At 38.0% G+C, this 17,902-nt stretch overlaps 1 protein-coding gene across 1 annotated transcript; it reads left to right on the forward strand.

Moving 5' to 3' along the window:
• Positions 1 to 8,486: 8,486 nt before the first annotated feature.
• LOC142616052 (receptor-like protein 34) lies at positions 8,487 to 9,122 on the forward strand. Its single transcript, XM_075788941.1, has one exon. The coding sequence runs from the start codon at positions 8,487 to 8,489 to the stop codon at positions 9,120 to 9,122; it is 636 nt and encodes a 211-aa protein (XP_075645056.1).
• The last annotated feature ends 8,780 nt before the right edge of the window (positions 9,123 to 17,902 follow it).

Below are 17,902 nucleotides of genomic sequence, written 5' to 3' on the forward strand. Positions count from 1 at the left end.
ATGGTATTGTCCCATTCAATAAGTTCTTAGATAAGATGAGATATTCTAGATTGGAAGGAATCTTGTTGACTAGTTGACTATTAGAAGAATTACTTGAAGAGAAAATTTAGGTCAAGTTTGTCGAAACTTTCGGAAGCTGCCCTATGAAATTGTTGGATGAGAGATCTAAGTAAGTAAGAACTTCAAAGTTTTGGGGGGACCATGGAAATGAACCAACAAAGTTATTATATGAGAGGTGCAAAAAAGTTATTTGTGTGAGATTAGGTAGAAATGGTGGATATGATTTATTTATTTTTAAATTTTTTTAATGAAAATCCAACCAATCGCAATGAGATTTTTTCAACCTATTGTCTCAAAGTTTATTACAACGGCTTGCATTGAATTTTTGGTCATCACAATAACACCTATTGCAACGAGATTTTCGAAAAAAAATCATTGCAATATATGGAACTTATTGCAATGAAAATCTAGTGTTGTATAAGGCTATTGCCTCGGAGTTTATTACCACGGCTTGCAACAACTCTTTTATGATTGCAATAACACCTATTGAAACGAGATTTTCAATATAAATCATTGCAATGTGTGCAACTTAGTGCAATAACCCAAGATAACGAAGTGTCACCAATTTAGAGATTGACAATGGAAGGGAACCAAATAAGTTGTTATTATTAAACCAATGAGTTATGCTAGAAATCGCCAATATGCCCAGTGAATTAGTTATAACCAAGATTTAATTAACACAAAGATGGTATTGTACACACCCAAGATGATATTGTCACATTCAATAAGTTCTTAGATAAGATGAGATATTCTAGATTGGAAGGAATCTTGTTGACAAGTTGACTATTAGAAGAATTATTTGAAGAGAAAATTTTGGCCAAGTTTGTTGTAACTTTCGGAAGCTGCCCTATGAAATTGTTGCATGAGAGATCTAAGTAAGTAAGAACTTCAAAGTTTTGGAGTGACCATGGAAACTAACCACCAAACTTATTATCTGAGAGGTCCAAAAAAGTTATTTGTGTGAGATTAGGAAGAAATGTTGGATATGATTTATTTATTTTTAAATTTTTTTGTTAAAAAAATCAACCTATTGTAATGAGAATTTTTCAACCTATTGACTTAGAGTTTATTACAACAGCTTGCATCGACTTTTTTGTCATTGCAATAACACCTATTGCAACGAGATTTTCTAAAAAAAAAATCATTGCAATATATGGAACTTAATGCAACGAAAATCTAGTGTTGTATAAGGCTATTGCCTTGGAGTTTATTACAACGGCTTGCATCAACTTTTTTGTCTTTCCAATAACATCTATTGCAACAAGGTTTTCAAAATAAATCATTGCAATGTGTGGAACTTGTTGCAATAACCCTAGATAACGATGGGTCACCAATTTAGAGATTGACAATGGAAGGCGACCACGTAGGTTGTTATTATTCAACCAAAGAGCAACCAATGAGTTATGCTAGAAATCGCCAATGTGCCCGGTGAATTGGTTATAACCAAGATATAAGTAACGCAAAGATGGTATTCTATACACCCAAGATGGTATTGTCCCATTCAATAATTTCTTAGATAAGATGAGATATTCTAGATTGGAAGGAATATTGTTGACTAGTTGACTATTAGAAAAATATTTTTTAAGAGAAAATTTTGGTCAAGTTTGTCGTAACTTTCGACAGCTACCCTATGTAACTGTTGCATGAGAGATCTAAGTAAGAACTTCAAAGTTTTGGGGGAAACATGGAAACTAACCACCAAAGTTATTATCCGAGAGGTCCAACAAAGTTATTTTTGTGAGATTAGGAAGAAATGTTGGATATGATTTATTTATTTTTAAATTTTTTTTTAAGAGACAATCATCCTACAGCAATGAGAGTTTTTCAACCTATTGCCTCTGAGTTTATTACAACAGCTTGCATAAACTTTTTTGTTATTGTAATAACACCTATTGCAAAGAGATTTTCAAAAAAAAATCATTGCAATCCGTGGAACTTATTCCAATAACCCTAGATAACGAAGGGTCACCAATTTAGAGATTTATAATGGAAGGAGACCACGTAGGTTGTTATTATTCAACCAAAGAGCACCCAATGAGTTATCCTAGAAATCGCCAATATGTCGAGTGAATTGGTTATAACCAAGATATAAGTATCGCAAAGATGGTGTTGTATACACCCAAGATGGTATTGTCCCATTCAATAAGTTCATAGATAAGATGAGATATTCTAGATTGGAAGGAATCTTGTTGACTAGTTGATTATTAGAAGAATTATTTGAACAGAAAATTTTGGTCAAGTTTGTCGTAACTTTCGGAAGCTACCCTATGAAATTGTTGCATGAGAGATCTAAGTATGTAAGAACTTCAAAGTTTTGGAAGAAAAATGGAAACTTGCCACCAAAGTTATTATCTGAGAGGTCCAAAAAAGTTATTTGTGTGAGATTTGGAAGAAATGTCGGATATGATTTATTTATATTTAAATTTTTTTTAATGAAAAAATCATCCTATTGCAATGAGATTTTTTCAACCTATTGCCTCAGAGTTTATTACAACTGCTTGCATCGACTTTTTTGTTATTGCAATAACACCTATTGCAACGAGATTTTCAAAAAAAAACCAATGCAATCTATGGAACTTATTCCAATAACCCTTAATAACGAAGGGTCACCAATTTAGAGATTGACAATGGAAGGGGACCACGTAGGTTGTTATTATTCAACCAAAGAGCAACCAATGAGTTATCCTGGAAATCGCCAATATGCCCAGTGAATTGGTTATAACCAAGATATAAGTAACCCAAAGATGGTATTGCATACACCCAAGATGGTATTGTCCCATTCAATAAGTTCTTAGATAAGATGAAATATTCTAGATTGGAAGTAATCTTGTTGACTAGTTGACTATTAGAAGCATTATTTGAAGAGAAAATTTTGGTCAAGTTAGTCGTAACTTTCGGAAGTTGCCCAATGAAATTGTTGCATGAGAGATCTAAGTAAGTAAGAACTTCAAAGTTTTGGGAGGATCATCGAAACTAACCAACAAAGTTATTATATGAGAGATCCAAAAAAGTTGTTTGTGTGATATTAGGAATAAATGTTCGATATGATTTATTTATTTTTAAATTTTTTTTTTGATGAAAAAAGCATCCTATTGCATTGTGATTTTTTCAACCTATTGCCTCAGAAGTTATTACAACAGCTTGCATCGACTTTTTTGTCATTGCAATAACACCTATTGCAACAAGATTTTGAAAAAAAAAAATCATTGCAATCTTTGGAACAATTTTGCAATGAATATCTAGTGTTGCATAAGCCTATTGCCTCAGAATTTATTACAACGGCTTGCATCAACTTTTTTGTCTTTGCAATAACACCTATTACAACAAGATTTTCAAAATAAATTATTGCAATGTGTGGAATTTATTGCAATAACCCTAGATAACAAAGGGTCTCCAATTTAGAGATTGACAATGAAAGGGGACCACATAGGTGGTTATTATTCAACCAAAGAGCAACCAATGAGTTATGCTAGAAATCGCCAATCTGCCCAGTGAATTGGTTATAACCAAGATATAAGTAACGCAAAGATGGTATTGTATACACCCAAGATGGTATTGTCCCATTCAATAAGTTCATAGATAAGATGAGATATTCTAGATTGGAAGGAATCTTGTTGACTAGTTGATATTAGAAGAATTATTTGAAGAGAAAATTTTGGTCAAGTTTGTCGTAACTTTCGGAAGCTGCCTTATGAAATTGTTGCATGAGAGATCTAAGTAAGTAAGAATTTCAAAGTTTTGATGGGACCATAGAAACTAACCAACAAAGTTATAATATGAGAGGTCCAAAAAAGTTATTTGTGTGAGACTAAGAGGAAATGTTGGATATGATTTATTTATTTTTATATTTTTTTAATGAAAAAATCATCCTATTGCAATGAGATTTTTTAAACCTATTGCCTCAAAGTTTATTACAACGGCTTGCATCCACTTTTTATTTTATTACAATAACACATATTGCAACGAGATTTTCAAAAAAAATCATTGCAATCTGTGGAACTTATTGCAATAACCCAAGATAAAGAAGGGTCACCAATTAAGAGATTGACAATGGAAGGGGACCACATAGGTTTTTATTATTCAACCAAAGAGCAACCAATGAGTTATGCTAGAAATGGCCAATATGTCCAGTGAATTGGTTATAACCAAGATATAAGTAACGCAAAGATGGTGTTGTATACACCCAAGATGGTATTGTCACATTCAATAAGTTCTTAGATAAGATGAGATATTCTAGATTGGAAGGAATCTTGTTGACTAGAACACTATTATTAAAATTATTTAAAGAGAAAATTTTGGTCAAGTTTGTCGTAACTTTCGGAAGCTGCACTATGAAGTTGTAGCATGAGAGATCTAAGTAAGTAAGAACTTCAAAGTTTTGGAGGGACCATGGAAACTAACCACCAAATTTATTATATGAGAGGTCCAAAAAAGTTAATTGTGCGAGATTAGGAAGAAATGTTGGATATGATTTATTTATTTTTGAATTTTTTTGATAAAAAAATCAACCTATTGCAATGAGATTTTTGCTATCTTTTGCCTCAGAGTTTATTACAACGGCTTGCATCGACTTTTTTGTCATCGCAATATGTGGAACTTATTACTACGAAAATCTAGTGTTGTATAAGGCTATTGCCTCGGAGTTTATTACAACGGCTTGCAACGACTTTTTTGTCTTTGCAATAACACCTATTGCAACGAGATTTTCAAGATAAATCATTGCAATGTGTGGAACATATTGCAATAACCCTAGATAACGAAGGGTCACCAATTTAGAGATTGACAATAGAATAGACCACGTAGGTTGTTATTATTCAACCAAAGAGCAACCAATGAGTTATGCTAGAAATCGCCAATATGCGCAGTGAATTGGTTATTACCAAGATATAAGTAAAGCAAAGATGGTGTTGTATACACCCAAGATGGTATTGTTCCATTCAATAAGTTCTTAGATAAGATGAGATATTCTAGATTGAAAGGAATCATGTTAACTAGTTGACTATTAGAAAAATTATTTAAAGAGAAAATTTTGGTCAAGTTTGTCGTAACTTTCGGAAGCTGCCCTATGAAATTGTAGCATGACAGATCTAAGTAAGTAAGAACTTCAAAGTTTTGGAGGGACCATGGAAACTAACCACCAAAGTTATTATATGAGAGGTCCAAAAAAGTTATTTGTGCGTGATTAGGAGCAAATGTTGGATATGATTTATTTTTTTTTAACTTTTTTTTTGATAAAAAATCAACCTATTGCAATGAGATTTTTGCAACCTTTTGCCTCAGAGTTTATTACAATGGCTTGCATCGACTTTTTTGTCATGGCAATATGTGGAACTTATTACTACGAAAATCTAGTGTTGTATAAGGATATTGCCTTGGAGTTTATTACAACGGCTTGCATCGTCTTTTTTGTATTTGCAATAAATCATTGTAATGTGTGGAACTGATTGCAATAATCCTAAATAACGAAGGGCCACCAATTTAGAGATTGACAATGGAATAGACCACGTAGGTTGTTATGCTAGAAATCGTCAATATGCCCAGTGAATTCGTTATAACCAAGATATAAGTAACGAAAAGATGGTATTGTATACTCCCAAATTGGTATTGTCCTATTCAATAAGTTCTTAGATAAGATGAAATATTCTAGATTGGAAGTAATCTTGTTGACTAGTTGACTATTAGTAGCATTATTTGAAAAGAAAATCTTGGTTAAGTTTGTTCGTAACTTCTGAAAGCTGCCCTATGAAATTGTTGCATGAGAGATCTAAGTAAGTAAGAACTTCAAAGTTTTGGTGGGACCATGGAAACTAACCGCCAAAGTTATTATATGAGAGGTCCAAAAATGTTATTTGTGTGAGAGTAGGAAGAAATGTTAGATATGATTTATTTATTTTTAAATTCTTTTTTGATAAAAAAGTCAACCTATTGAAAGGAGATTTTCGCAACCTATTGCCTCAGAGTTTATTACAATGTCTTGCATGGACTTTTTTGTGATCGCAATATGTGGAACTTATTGCAACGAAAATCTAGTGTTGTATAATGCTATTGCCTCGGAGTTTATTACAACGGCTTGCATCGACTTTTTTGTCTTTGCAATAACACCTATTGCAATGGGATTTTCAAAACAAATCATTGCAATGTGTGTAACTTATTGCTATAACCCTAGATAATGAAGGGTCACCAATTTAGAGATTGACAATGGAAGGGGACCACGTAGGTTGTTGTTATTCAACCAAAGAGCAGCCAATGAGTTATGCTAGAAATCACCAATGTGTCCAGTGAATTGGTTATAACCAAGATATAAGTAACGCAAAGATGGTATTGTATACACCTAAGATGGTATTGTCCCATTCAATAAGTTCTTAGATAAGATGAAATATTCTAGATTGGAAGTAATCTTGTTGACTAGTTGACTATTAGAAGCATTAGTTGAAGAGGAAATTTTGGTCAAGTTTCACGTAACTTTCGGATGCTGCCCTATGAAATTGTTGCATGAGAGATCTAAGTAAGTAAGAACTTCAAAGTTTTGGTGGGACCATGGAAACTAACCAACAAAGTTATTATATGAGAGGTCCAAAAAAGTTATTTGTGTGATATTAGGAAGAAATGTTGGATACGTTTTATTTATTTTAAAATTTTTTTTGATTAAAAAAGCATCCTATTGCATTGTGATTTTTTCAACCTATTGCCTCAGAATTTATTACAACAGCTTGCATCGACTTTTTTGTCATTGCAATAACACCTATTGCAACAAGATTTTCAAAAAAAAAAAAAATTCATTGCAATCTTTGGAACAATTTTGCAACGAATATCTAGTGTTGCATAAGCCTATTGCCTCAGAATTTATTACAACGGCTTGCATCGACTTTTTTGTCTTTGCAATAACACCTATTGCAACAAGATTTTCGAAATAAATCATTGCAATGTGTGGAACTTATTGCAATAACCCTAGATAACAAAGGGTCACCAATTTAGAGATTGACAATGAAAGGGGACCACATAGGCTGTTATTATTCAACCAAAGAGCAGCCAATGAGTTATGCTAGAAATCGCCAATATGTCCAGTGAATTGGTTATAACCAAGATATAAGTAACGCAAAGATGGTATTGTATACACCCAATTTTGTATTTTCCCATTCAATAAGTTCTTAGATAAGATGAGATATTCTAGATTGGAAGGAATTTTGTTGACTAGTTGACTATTAGAAGAATTATTTGAAGAAAAATTTTGGTCAAGTTTGTCGTAACTTTCGGACACTGCCCTATGAAATTGTTGCATGGGAGCTCTAAATAAGTAAGAACTTCAAAGTTTTTGTGGGACCATGGAAACTAACCAACAAAGTTATTATATGAGAGGTCCAAAAAAGTAATTTGTGTGAGATTAGGAAGAAATGTTGGATATGATTTATTTATTTTAAATTTTTTTATGAAAAAATCAGCCTATTGCAATGATATTTTTTCAACCTATTGCCTCAGAGTTTATTACAATGGCTTGTATCGACTTTTTTGTCATTGCAATAACATCTATTGCAATGAGATTTTCTAAAAAAATATCATTACAATCTGTGAAACTTATTGCAACGAAAATCTTGGGTTGCGTAAACCTAATGCCTCGGAGTTTATTACAATGGCTTGCTACGACTTTTTTATCGTTGCTTGCAATAACACCTATTATAATGACATTAGTTGTTATTGCAATGACTTATTTAGTTGTATTAAGTCTTTTTTCTTGTAGTGAAGAACCAAATTAAAGGAATTATTCCAAAGTGGTTTTTGGAGGTGAGAAAAGATACGTTGAGTTACTTGAATCTTTCATACAACTCCTTGACAAGTATAGGACACCTTCCATGTAAGTATATGGAAATTCTTGATCTTTGTTCTAACATGCTTCAAGGACCACTTCCAGTACCTTTATTGTATACTTCTTTCTTTTTAGTCTCATGGAATAATTTAACTGGAGAGATCCCTTCCTTGATTTGCAATCTCAGTTCCTTCCAATACCTTGATTTGTCATTTAATTACTTGAATAACATGATTCCTCTTTGTTTGGAAAAATTTAGTGACCGTCTCAAAGATTTGGATTTGCAAAGCAACAATCTTCATTTCCCTATCCCTAAAACATTTGCAAAGGGCTAGTACTCGAAAAGTCTTAAATTCAATGGCAACCAATTGGAAGGGTCATTGCCACAACCATTGGTCCATTGTAGAAGTATTTTGGTAACAACATGATTAATAGTACCTTCCCTAGTTGGCTGGGAACTCTTCCAGTGTTGCGAGTTTTTATCTTGCTATCAAACAGCTTTCATGGTGCCATAGGAAATCCCTAGACCAAATTCATGTTCCATAATTGGCAAATCATAGACCTCTCTCACAATGAGTTCCATGAAATTTTGCCAAATAAATTTTTCAAATATTTAAAAGCCGTGATGAAAGTGATTTTGGACAAAGGTAAATTGAAATATATGGGTAATGAGTATTATCAAGATTCTATGACGGTGGTGATGAAAGGGTTTTTTATTGAAATGGTTAAAATCCTAAGTCTATTCACAACCATTGATTTCTCCAACAATAATTTCAAAGGAGAAATTCCGAAGGCAATTGGAAAGCTTCTATCATTGAAGGGGCCTAATTTTTCACACAATAATCTTATAGGTCGTATGCCTCCATCGTTGGGAAATTTAACCAATCATGAATGGTTAGATCTCTCTTCAAACAAGCTCACAGGTGAAATTCCTATTCAATTGGCTGATCTCACATCACTAGAAATTTTAAACCTATCAAAAAATTGTCTTTATGGACGGATACCTAAAGGTAAGCAATTCAACACCTTAATGAATAATTCTTACAGTGGGAACTTGGGGTTATATGGATTTTCAATGACAAAATCTTGTGGCAATGATGAGGAACAACCACCACCACCGTCTTCAATCACTCAAGAAGATGATTTCAAATTTGCAAATGGGTTTCATTGGAAGTTGTATTGTTGGGGTACAGTTGTGGATTCATTTTTGGATTGGTTTTGGGTTATATTGTGTTCTCAAGTGGGAAACCAAAATGGCTAGTGAATATTGTTTATGGAAAAATACATTACAAGATATGAAGATCCAAGAAGAATGCTCATTGGTGAACTCATTGAAGAATAATTTGGTGGGTGCAAATTCTAATTCTAGGTATGTTCATATATACTAATAAATTTGAAAATAATCTATTTCATTTTTTTTTTTTTTTGGTTCCTTAAAAGTGTCTTTATATTGTTAAGAAGATTTTTCATTTTTAGTTTCCTTTATGCTAGTTAGGAATGGTTTGAGCTTGTGTTGTTGTGAGGCTTATTACTAGTGTTACTGGGTGCATAAGGTTCTATGCTTCCTTTTGAAAAAAGCTCATATGTTTAATGTATAGCCATACAGGAGAGTACATAAGCTAATACTATATAACCACCACATTTTAATGCCTTATTTAGGTCAGACTTCATTTAATGACCCTACTTTATGCTCTAGTGTGAGAAGAAATTTCTTTACACTATTGCAATTTCTTGCCATTTATTTTAGGTATTAATTTGTTGGCCTTAATGTTTTGTGGGATTTTATTGGTTACGGATGTGATGCTTCAGTACTTTTGAATAACAACAATCTATATTTATATATATCTAAAAACTGAAACATAATATTTACGGTTACTACACTAGCTCCTGTTAAATCATCTCACCTACCACATCCTTAGCTATATCATAATTATATATATATATTTTTTATAATCTATAATTTTTTGACAATATTAAATATATAAATATATTGGCTTTACAAATTCACGTTAGGAGGTTTTAACTTTACATATTCATGAACTCTAATTTTGATGCTATAACTAAATATTAAATTAATAAGAAATTAAAACAAAAATATTATCTATACATATTCACTTTAAACAGTTTTAACTTTATATATAATTTTGACTTTACATGTTCATCTATTTTAATTTAGATCGATACTTATAATTGAAAGATGAATCAATGAAGAATCATAAAAAAAAAATTATCTATAAAAATGTATTTTCAAGTCTTGCTTAATCTTTCATGATTGAAAAATTATAATCTGACAACTACTCAATAGGAGGAGTCCAAATCAAACATGTTATAGATCTCCTACTAGAGGTTTGTAATCACATTGTCCTATTATTGACTAATTTATATATGTTCCTTGATACAAGTATATTTTTTATGATTTTATTTACAACACTAAATGCATTTAATGAATGGTGATGGGGTACTGATTTTTCCCATCTTGAAGTCGTCCATAGAGGTCGTCCGTGACCCAACAGTATTGCAAGCACCCCAGAAAACCTTACCTATGACCATCTCGTCCAAAGAAGAAGAGACTAGGACGAGGTTGTCGTGACCAAGGAATGAGACGCTCGGCCAGGGTGTTGGCGATCTCATCCTTAATAAATTCGTCCGTAGACGGAACGACCCCTATTCATGAGCTAAGCACACTCGACAAGAGGATACTAGGACGAGGGTATCATACTTAGGAAAATCTCCGAGTATAATGTGATAATTCCTTATTTTACGCGTAACTTCCAGGTATCCGTTGTAGTACATAACTCCTAAACGGTTATGGAAGTTATTTTTAAATACTTACGCCTCCTTGAATCCAGGGGAGGTTATAATTGCGATAACCGTCTATTAGAACACTATATAAACGCTTATTCAGACAAAGCAAAGGTACGTTTTTATTGCTCCCAAAAAGTTGGAACTCCCAAAAATATAGAGAGAAAACTAACTTTGCCATCGGAGGGTTCTTGGCCAGCAGCCCCCGTCACCTTTGATCGCTTTTCTTTCTTTTTTCAGGCCGTTGAGAGAGCAAGTGATCCTTTCAAGTCTGAAGCATCCAGCCTACTGATTTTCTTTGCATCATCAGTTGGCGCCGTCTGTGGGAAAGAAAAACAAACGAGCACCATTCACTATTTTTTTCATTCGACTGTGTTTTTGTTGTCAAGGATTAGTCTTTCCCAGATAAAAGGCTGAATGGTTCGAACAAGATCAAGGGATACCAGCCCAGGCCACCAGGAGAGTAGGGATGCTTCTAGCAACCCTCTTCGCGATCGCAGGTCAGCGCCTGTCATGCAACCGCCTTCCATTCAATATATACAATCCATGGCCGCCGCTATGGCAGAACTGACACGTCAGAACCAGGAGTTGAATAGGGAGATCAACCTTAGAAGGCAGCGCGAAGATGGGCACGTGGATGGACGGGCATCGAGTCAGGAAGGTGGAGGAGAAAATGTTGAGTCCGAAGATCAGACAAGGGGTACCGCTTCAAGAAAAGTGCCACACTTGGAAAAAGAGATGGACCAAATGAGAAAAGCCATGGATGAGATGAGGGAAAACATAAGGCGGGCGAACCCAGTGGATGATATGGTTCACCGAACGGACTCCCCTTTCACGGCTTCCATCAACAGTCACCCCCTACCTCCAAAATTCAAAATGCCTTCTCTGGACTCGTATGATGGAAATCGCGACCCTTGCGATCATATTGCGACCTTCAAGACGACCATGCACCTACAAGGGGTCCCGGACGAGATTATGTGCAGAGCTTTTCCCACCACACTTAAGGGACCAGCGCGAGTGTGGTTCGGTAAGATACCCCCAAACTCGGTGGGATCATTTGAAGAGTTGAGTAAGTTTTTTGTCAACAATTTCATTGGGGGACAGCGTCACAAGTGTTCCTCCTCTAGTCTACTGACTATAGAGCAAGGGAAAAATGAGAGTTTGCGATCCTTTATCACCCGGTTTAATAGGGAGGCCTTGACGGTGGACGAGATGGATGACAAGTTATGGCTGGCCACTTTCCACAATGGGGTCAATTCTGACTTGTTCATTCATAAGCTCTACGTGCAGGAACCACAGACTATGGCTGATCTCATCCATTCGGCCCAGAATTTTATGAATGCTGAGGACGCTATCATAGCCAAGAAAAGAAAAAGGGCAGAACGCTCGGAAGCGGGTCACCATCGTTATTCGGATCAAGGACCTCGTCCAAAGAAAGCTCGGGTAGACGAGAAGAAAGATAAGGATGGTAAGAAGGCGAGTTCCTCCGGGAGGAATCAGCAATACACGCCCCTGATGGTGCCACTAGAGTAGGTTCTTATGCAGATCAAGGATGATCCGTCCTTGAAGTGGCTGGATAAAATGAAGGGAGACCCCAACAAGCGTAATCGGAGCAAGTACTGCCGCTTTCACAGGGACCACGGGCATGATACGGACGAGTGTTTTGACTTAAAGCAGCAGGTAGAAAATCTCATTAGACAAGGAAAATTGAGGAACTTCCTTGGACGAGACTAAAGAGATGAGAAAATGAAGGCCAAGGTGGAAGAATCATCACGTCCCCCACTAGGAGAAATAAGGGTAATTGTAGGAGGAAACTCAACAACGCAGTCGTCCAAATCAAGGAAGACATACCTGAAGGTGGTGCAGAACACCCAACTGTCTAAACGACCTCCTAGGACGAGGTAAGTAGACCAGCAGGCCGTTACGTTTACGGACGAGGAAGCAGAACGACTTCACCACCCACACGATGACACGATAGTCATCACCCTACTCATCTCTAACTACATGACCAGGAGGGTGTTGATAGACAATGGCAGTTCTGCAAACATCCTCTACTACCCCGCATTCTAGGAAATGAGGCTAGGACGAGATTAGCTTCGGCTAGTGAATTCGCCGTTGGTAGGATTCGGAGGAATGAAGGTGCAACCGATGGGTACCATCACACTACCAGTGGTTGTTGGAACATATCCACAGCAGATAACCAAGGAGGTAAATTTCCTTGTTGTTGATTGTGCATCGTCATATAATACAATTATTGGAAGACCAACCCTGAATAGCTGGAAGCCGGTAACCTCTACCTACCACTTGTCCATCAAATTTCCAACCGAGCACGGAGTAGGCCAAGTACAAGGAGATCAGTTGGCCGCCAGAGAATGCTACTTAGCTATGCTGGCGATGGACGAGCACATACAGGCAATAAGTATAGAAGGGAGAAGGATCGCAGCGGAGCGCACTGAAGCATTAGAAGACGTCCCTTTGGACGAGAACCAGCTTGAGAAGTTTACAAGAGTTGGGGCGAGCATGGAAGAGGGGACGAAGCACGCTTTGGTCCGGTTTCTCAAGAAAAGCCTCGATGTCTTTGCATGGAGTCATGAGGACATGTCTGGCATTGATCCGAGTGTCATTACCCATAGCCTGAATGTGTGCCCCCATTCAAAACCAGTGCGTCAGAAGGAAAGGATTTTCGCTCCTGAGCGAGACAATGCCATTAAGGAAGAAGTACAGAAGTTGGTCGCCGCCGAGTTCATCCGAGAAGTTTATTATCTAGATTGGTTGGCGAACGTGGTCATGGTCAAGAAAGCTAACGGCAAATGGCAAATATGCATGGACTTCACTGATTTAAACAAAGCTTGCCCCAGGGATAGTTACCCATTGCCACGCATTGACCAGTTAGTGGACTCGATAGCAGGTCACAGAGTGCTTAGCTTCATGGACGCTTTCTCAGGTTACAACCAGATACAGATGGATGAAGCGGATCAGGAGAAGACCTTATTCATTACGAGCCAAGGGTTGTATTGCTATAAGGTAATGCCCTTTGGTTTGAAGAACGCAGGGGCGACTTACCAAAGGCTGGTTAACCATATGTTCCGTCCTCAAATCGGGCGAAATGTGGAGGTTTATGTACACGACATGCTGGTAAAGAGGCAAGACGAGGATAAACATCTGGACGACCTTCAAGAGACTTTTGATACATTGCAGCGGTACAACATGAAATTAAATCCAAGCAAGTGCGCTTTCGGAGTTTCGTCAGGAAAATTTTTGGGGTTCATGGTGTCGCACAGAGGAATTGAAGCAAATCCGGACAAAATTCAGGCGATACTGAACATGGAACCACCAAAAAATATCAAGGAAGTCCAATCCCTTACCGGGCAGGTCGCCGCCCTTAACAGGTTTGTCTCGAAAGCTACTGATAAGTGTTTTCCTTTCTTTAAAGTACTTAGGAAGGCATTTGAATGGACAGACGAGTGTCAAAGGGCCTTCCAAGACTTGAAGACATATCTCATGACAGCGCCGCTATTGAGTCCATCTGTACCTGGGGAAGTGTTATATTTGTATTTGGCAGTGTCCCCACACGCAGTAAGTTCAGCGTTGGTCAGAGAAGAAGGGAGAGTCCAGAAACCGGTTTATTATACAAGCCGTGCAATGAGAGGAGCAGAAGGATGATACCCGATGATGGAGAAGCTAGCATTTGCACTGATCATGGCTTCCAGGAAGCTGAGGCATTATTTTCAGGCTCACATCATCAACGTCCTAACAGGCCATCCTATAAAGAAGGCAATGAACAAGTTGGAAGCTGCTGGACGGTTAGTACAGTGGGCCGTTGGGCTTAGCGAGTTTGATATCGGATACCTCCCAAGGAGTGCCATAAAGGCGCAGACATTGGCAGATTTCATCGCAGAGTTCACCCCCAGCTAGGATGAGCTGGACAAGGACGAAAGTGCTGAGAAATGGGTGATCAATGTCGACGGGTCGTCCACACTGTATGCAGGAGGAATTGGGGTTATACTGAAGTCCCCCAAGGGTGACAGGCTGGAGTATGCAGCCTATCTGCAATATCAAACTACCAACAACGAGGCTGAGTACGAGGCTCTATTCAAGGGATTAGAGTTGGCTAAGTCCCTAGGGGCGGAGTCGGTAACAATCAGAGGAGATTCTCAGCTGGTCATTAACCAAATAAATGGAATGTGTGATGCTAAGGAAGATCGAATGAAGAAATACCTCAACAAAGTGAAACGACTTGCACGAAAATTTTCAGCTGTAAGTTTTGTTCAACTACCGAGGGAGGAAAATACGGAAGCGGACGCCTTGGCAAAAGTAGCTTCGGCAGGGGTGACAGACGAGTACGACAACATCCAATACATGCCGAGCATAGACATCCCTGACATACAGCAGGTAGGAGGAGGAGAAGATTGGATGAGTCCAATAATGATTTATCTCAAAGATGGAAGGCTTCCAGAGGACAAGGACAAAGCGAGAAAGTTAAGGGTCAGGGCAGCCAAGTACGTCCTCATAAATGAAGTATTGTACAAGCGAGGTTTTTCCCAACCTTACTTAAGGTGCTTGGCTCCTGACGAGTCAAACTATGTTCTAAGGGAAGTTCATGAAGGAGCATGTGGAAATTATTCAGGAGCAAGGTCGCTAGTCCATAAGATCGTCCGTGCCGGCTACTACTGGCCTACAATGCAGGCAGATGCTAAAGCCTATGTCAAGGTATGTGACCAGTGTCAGCACTATAGCAATGTACCTAGGCAGCCGTCAGAGTACCAGACCCCAATGATGGCTCCATGGCCCTTCGCACAGTGGGGACTGGATATCCTAGGCCCTTTCCCCATGGGAACCCGGCAAATGAAGTTTCTGGTGGTAGGAATCGATTACTTCACCAAGTGGGTAGAAGCCGAACCTCTCGCAGCAATCACTCAGCAAAATGTGAAAAATTTCGTGTGGAAGAACATTTTATGTAGGTTCGGAGTACCCAGGGTTTTAGTATCGGATAACGGACATCAATTCGACAACGCACCCTTCAGAGACTTCTGCAATCATTTCGGAATCAAGAATCACTATTCTTCGCCCTCCCATCCACAGGCAAATGGGCAAGCAGAAGTAGCGAACCGATCCTTGCTGAAAATCATCAAGACTCGGCTCGAGGGGGCAAAAGGGATTTGGCCAGACGAGCTACTAGGCGTTCTTTGGGCCTACAGGACGACAGTACGAACCCCAACAGGAGCAACCCCCTTTAAGTTAGCCTACGGAAGTGAAGCCGTTATACCGGCAGAAGTCCATATGGCTAATCACCGAGTGATGAAGTATCAGGAAAGAGAGAACGCAGAGCAACTCCGTCTTGACCTCAATCTTATCGACGAGGTAAGAATGGACGCGGAGCAAAGGACAGCAAGATATAAGAACCTTATGGCCAGGCAGCATGACGCCATGGTAAAACCCAGACGATTTAGTGTTAGGGACCTTGTTCTCAAAAGAGTCTCCTTGGCAACCAGGAACCCAGCTCATGGAAAGTTGGGACCTAATTGGGAAGGACCCTACAGGGTAATTAACTGCAAGAGGCAGGGGTCTTACTACCTGGAAGCTTTGGACGGACGAAAGTTAGAGCATCCCTGGAATGTGGAACACCTAAGGAGGTACTATCAGTAACGAGCAGGGACGAGGGAAATCACTAGCAAAGTTGCAGCTATAACCTATGTTCACTTATACTTACTGTTGTGTTCTTACTACTATTATGGTGTGTTATGAATAAAAAGTGCACTAGTTCTTAAACTTTTGCACCGCTTACAGACCAGCTTATGAAAGACGAGGTTATGTATCTTTCTTAAGTATTTTAATAAGCCACTAGCTTATAAGCATGTGCCACGTTTGTGAACAATGTTCATGTAATAATATGGTTTGAATTTCTTATGTATTTGATGCATAGATCTAGTTTCCATAATAATACCCACAGAAGAGGCAAAAGCCTAAGACGAATAGAAATCTTCGGACGCAGAAAAACTCGTCCAAAGCTTTCCTTTAAATAAGGATAAAGCAAAGAGAAATAAGTCAAGGCATACTCGTCCAAGGCTTTCCTTTAAATAAGGATAAAGCAAAGAGAAATAAGCCAAGGCATACTCGTCCAAGCTTTTCCTTAAATAAGGATAAAGCAAAAATGATTTCCTCTAAATCAGGATAAAGCAAAGAGAGAAAGCCAAGTCCCACTCGTCTAAAGAAAAGAAAAAAAAAGGGGGTAGGCGCTATGGCATAACAGAGACGATAAGCTAGTCAAGACGCCTCAATATTTTGAGACGAGTAAAACATAAAATCCTTGTGGAAAGACGAGAAATAATTGCCTAAAGGACAAGCAAAAGCAATGCAGTCATCATTATCGTCCTAAGTGGGTCGTCTATGAGGAAATCACATAGACGATCATTCGACACTTGGAACAAAAGCATAAATGATAAAAGTAATGCATAAACTCATCTATGAAACGACAGCAACAAATGAAAATAAACATTCATTAAAGATCAAAGGGTAGACGACCACCGTCCAAAAACCCTTATAAAATAAGCATTAAAAGACAATTGTTAATAAACTCGTCCAGAACACTCTAGACGAGGTAATTGTACTTGAATACATTTTAGATTAAAAAGAGAGAGAGAGAGAGAGAGAGAGAGAGAGAGAGAGAGAAGAAGAGAAGAAAACACTTTGAAAGGAAATAATAATAAAATCTTCGGATAGCAAGGGCATCAGGCATCGGGGTCGTCCTGGGCAGGCTTGGTTGAGGCATCGTCTTTAATATTGACATCTTCAGAGCTAGTCTGAAGAAAAGAACTAGCAGCACCCTCTAATTGAAGGACGATAGGGCTGAAATCAACCTCTGGAAACTTCTCGTTCGCCTCCATGCGAAAATCTTCAAATCCAACCGCGTAGTTGGCGTCCAGAAGGTCAGTTAATTGCTTCGAGGCCTTGAATTCCTCCACAGCATCGTCTTTAGCCTTCTCAAGGGAGTTGCTTAACTCGTCAGCCTTCCTCTAAAAGTGGTCAAGACGAGTGTCTTTCTCCACTATGTCAGCTCTTAGCTCCTCGACGAGGTTTAGCAAACCCTTGGCCTCGTCCTTAGCCTTAGCCGCTGTTTCAGCCCAGCCTTTGCAGTCGTCCCTGACTTCCTGTATCCTCCTCTCCAATAAAAGCCTCGTCTTATCCAGCTGAGTAACCTGCCTGGACGCAGCTATGAACTTTGACATGGCCTGCACAAGC

The sequence above is a fragment of the Castanea sativa genome, chromosome 11, assembly GCF_040712315.1.
Source record: "Castanea sativa cultivar Marrone di Chiusa Pesio chromosome 11, ASM4071231v1".
NCBI lineage: Eukaryota > Viridiplantae > Streptophyta > Magnoliopsida > Fagales > Fagaceae > Castanea > Castanea sativa.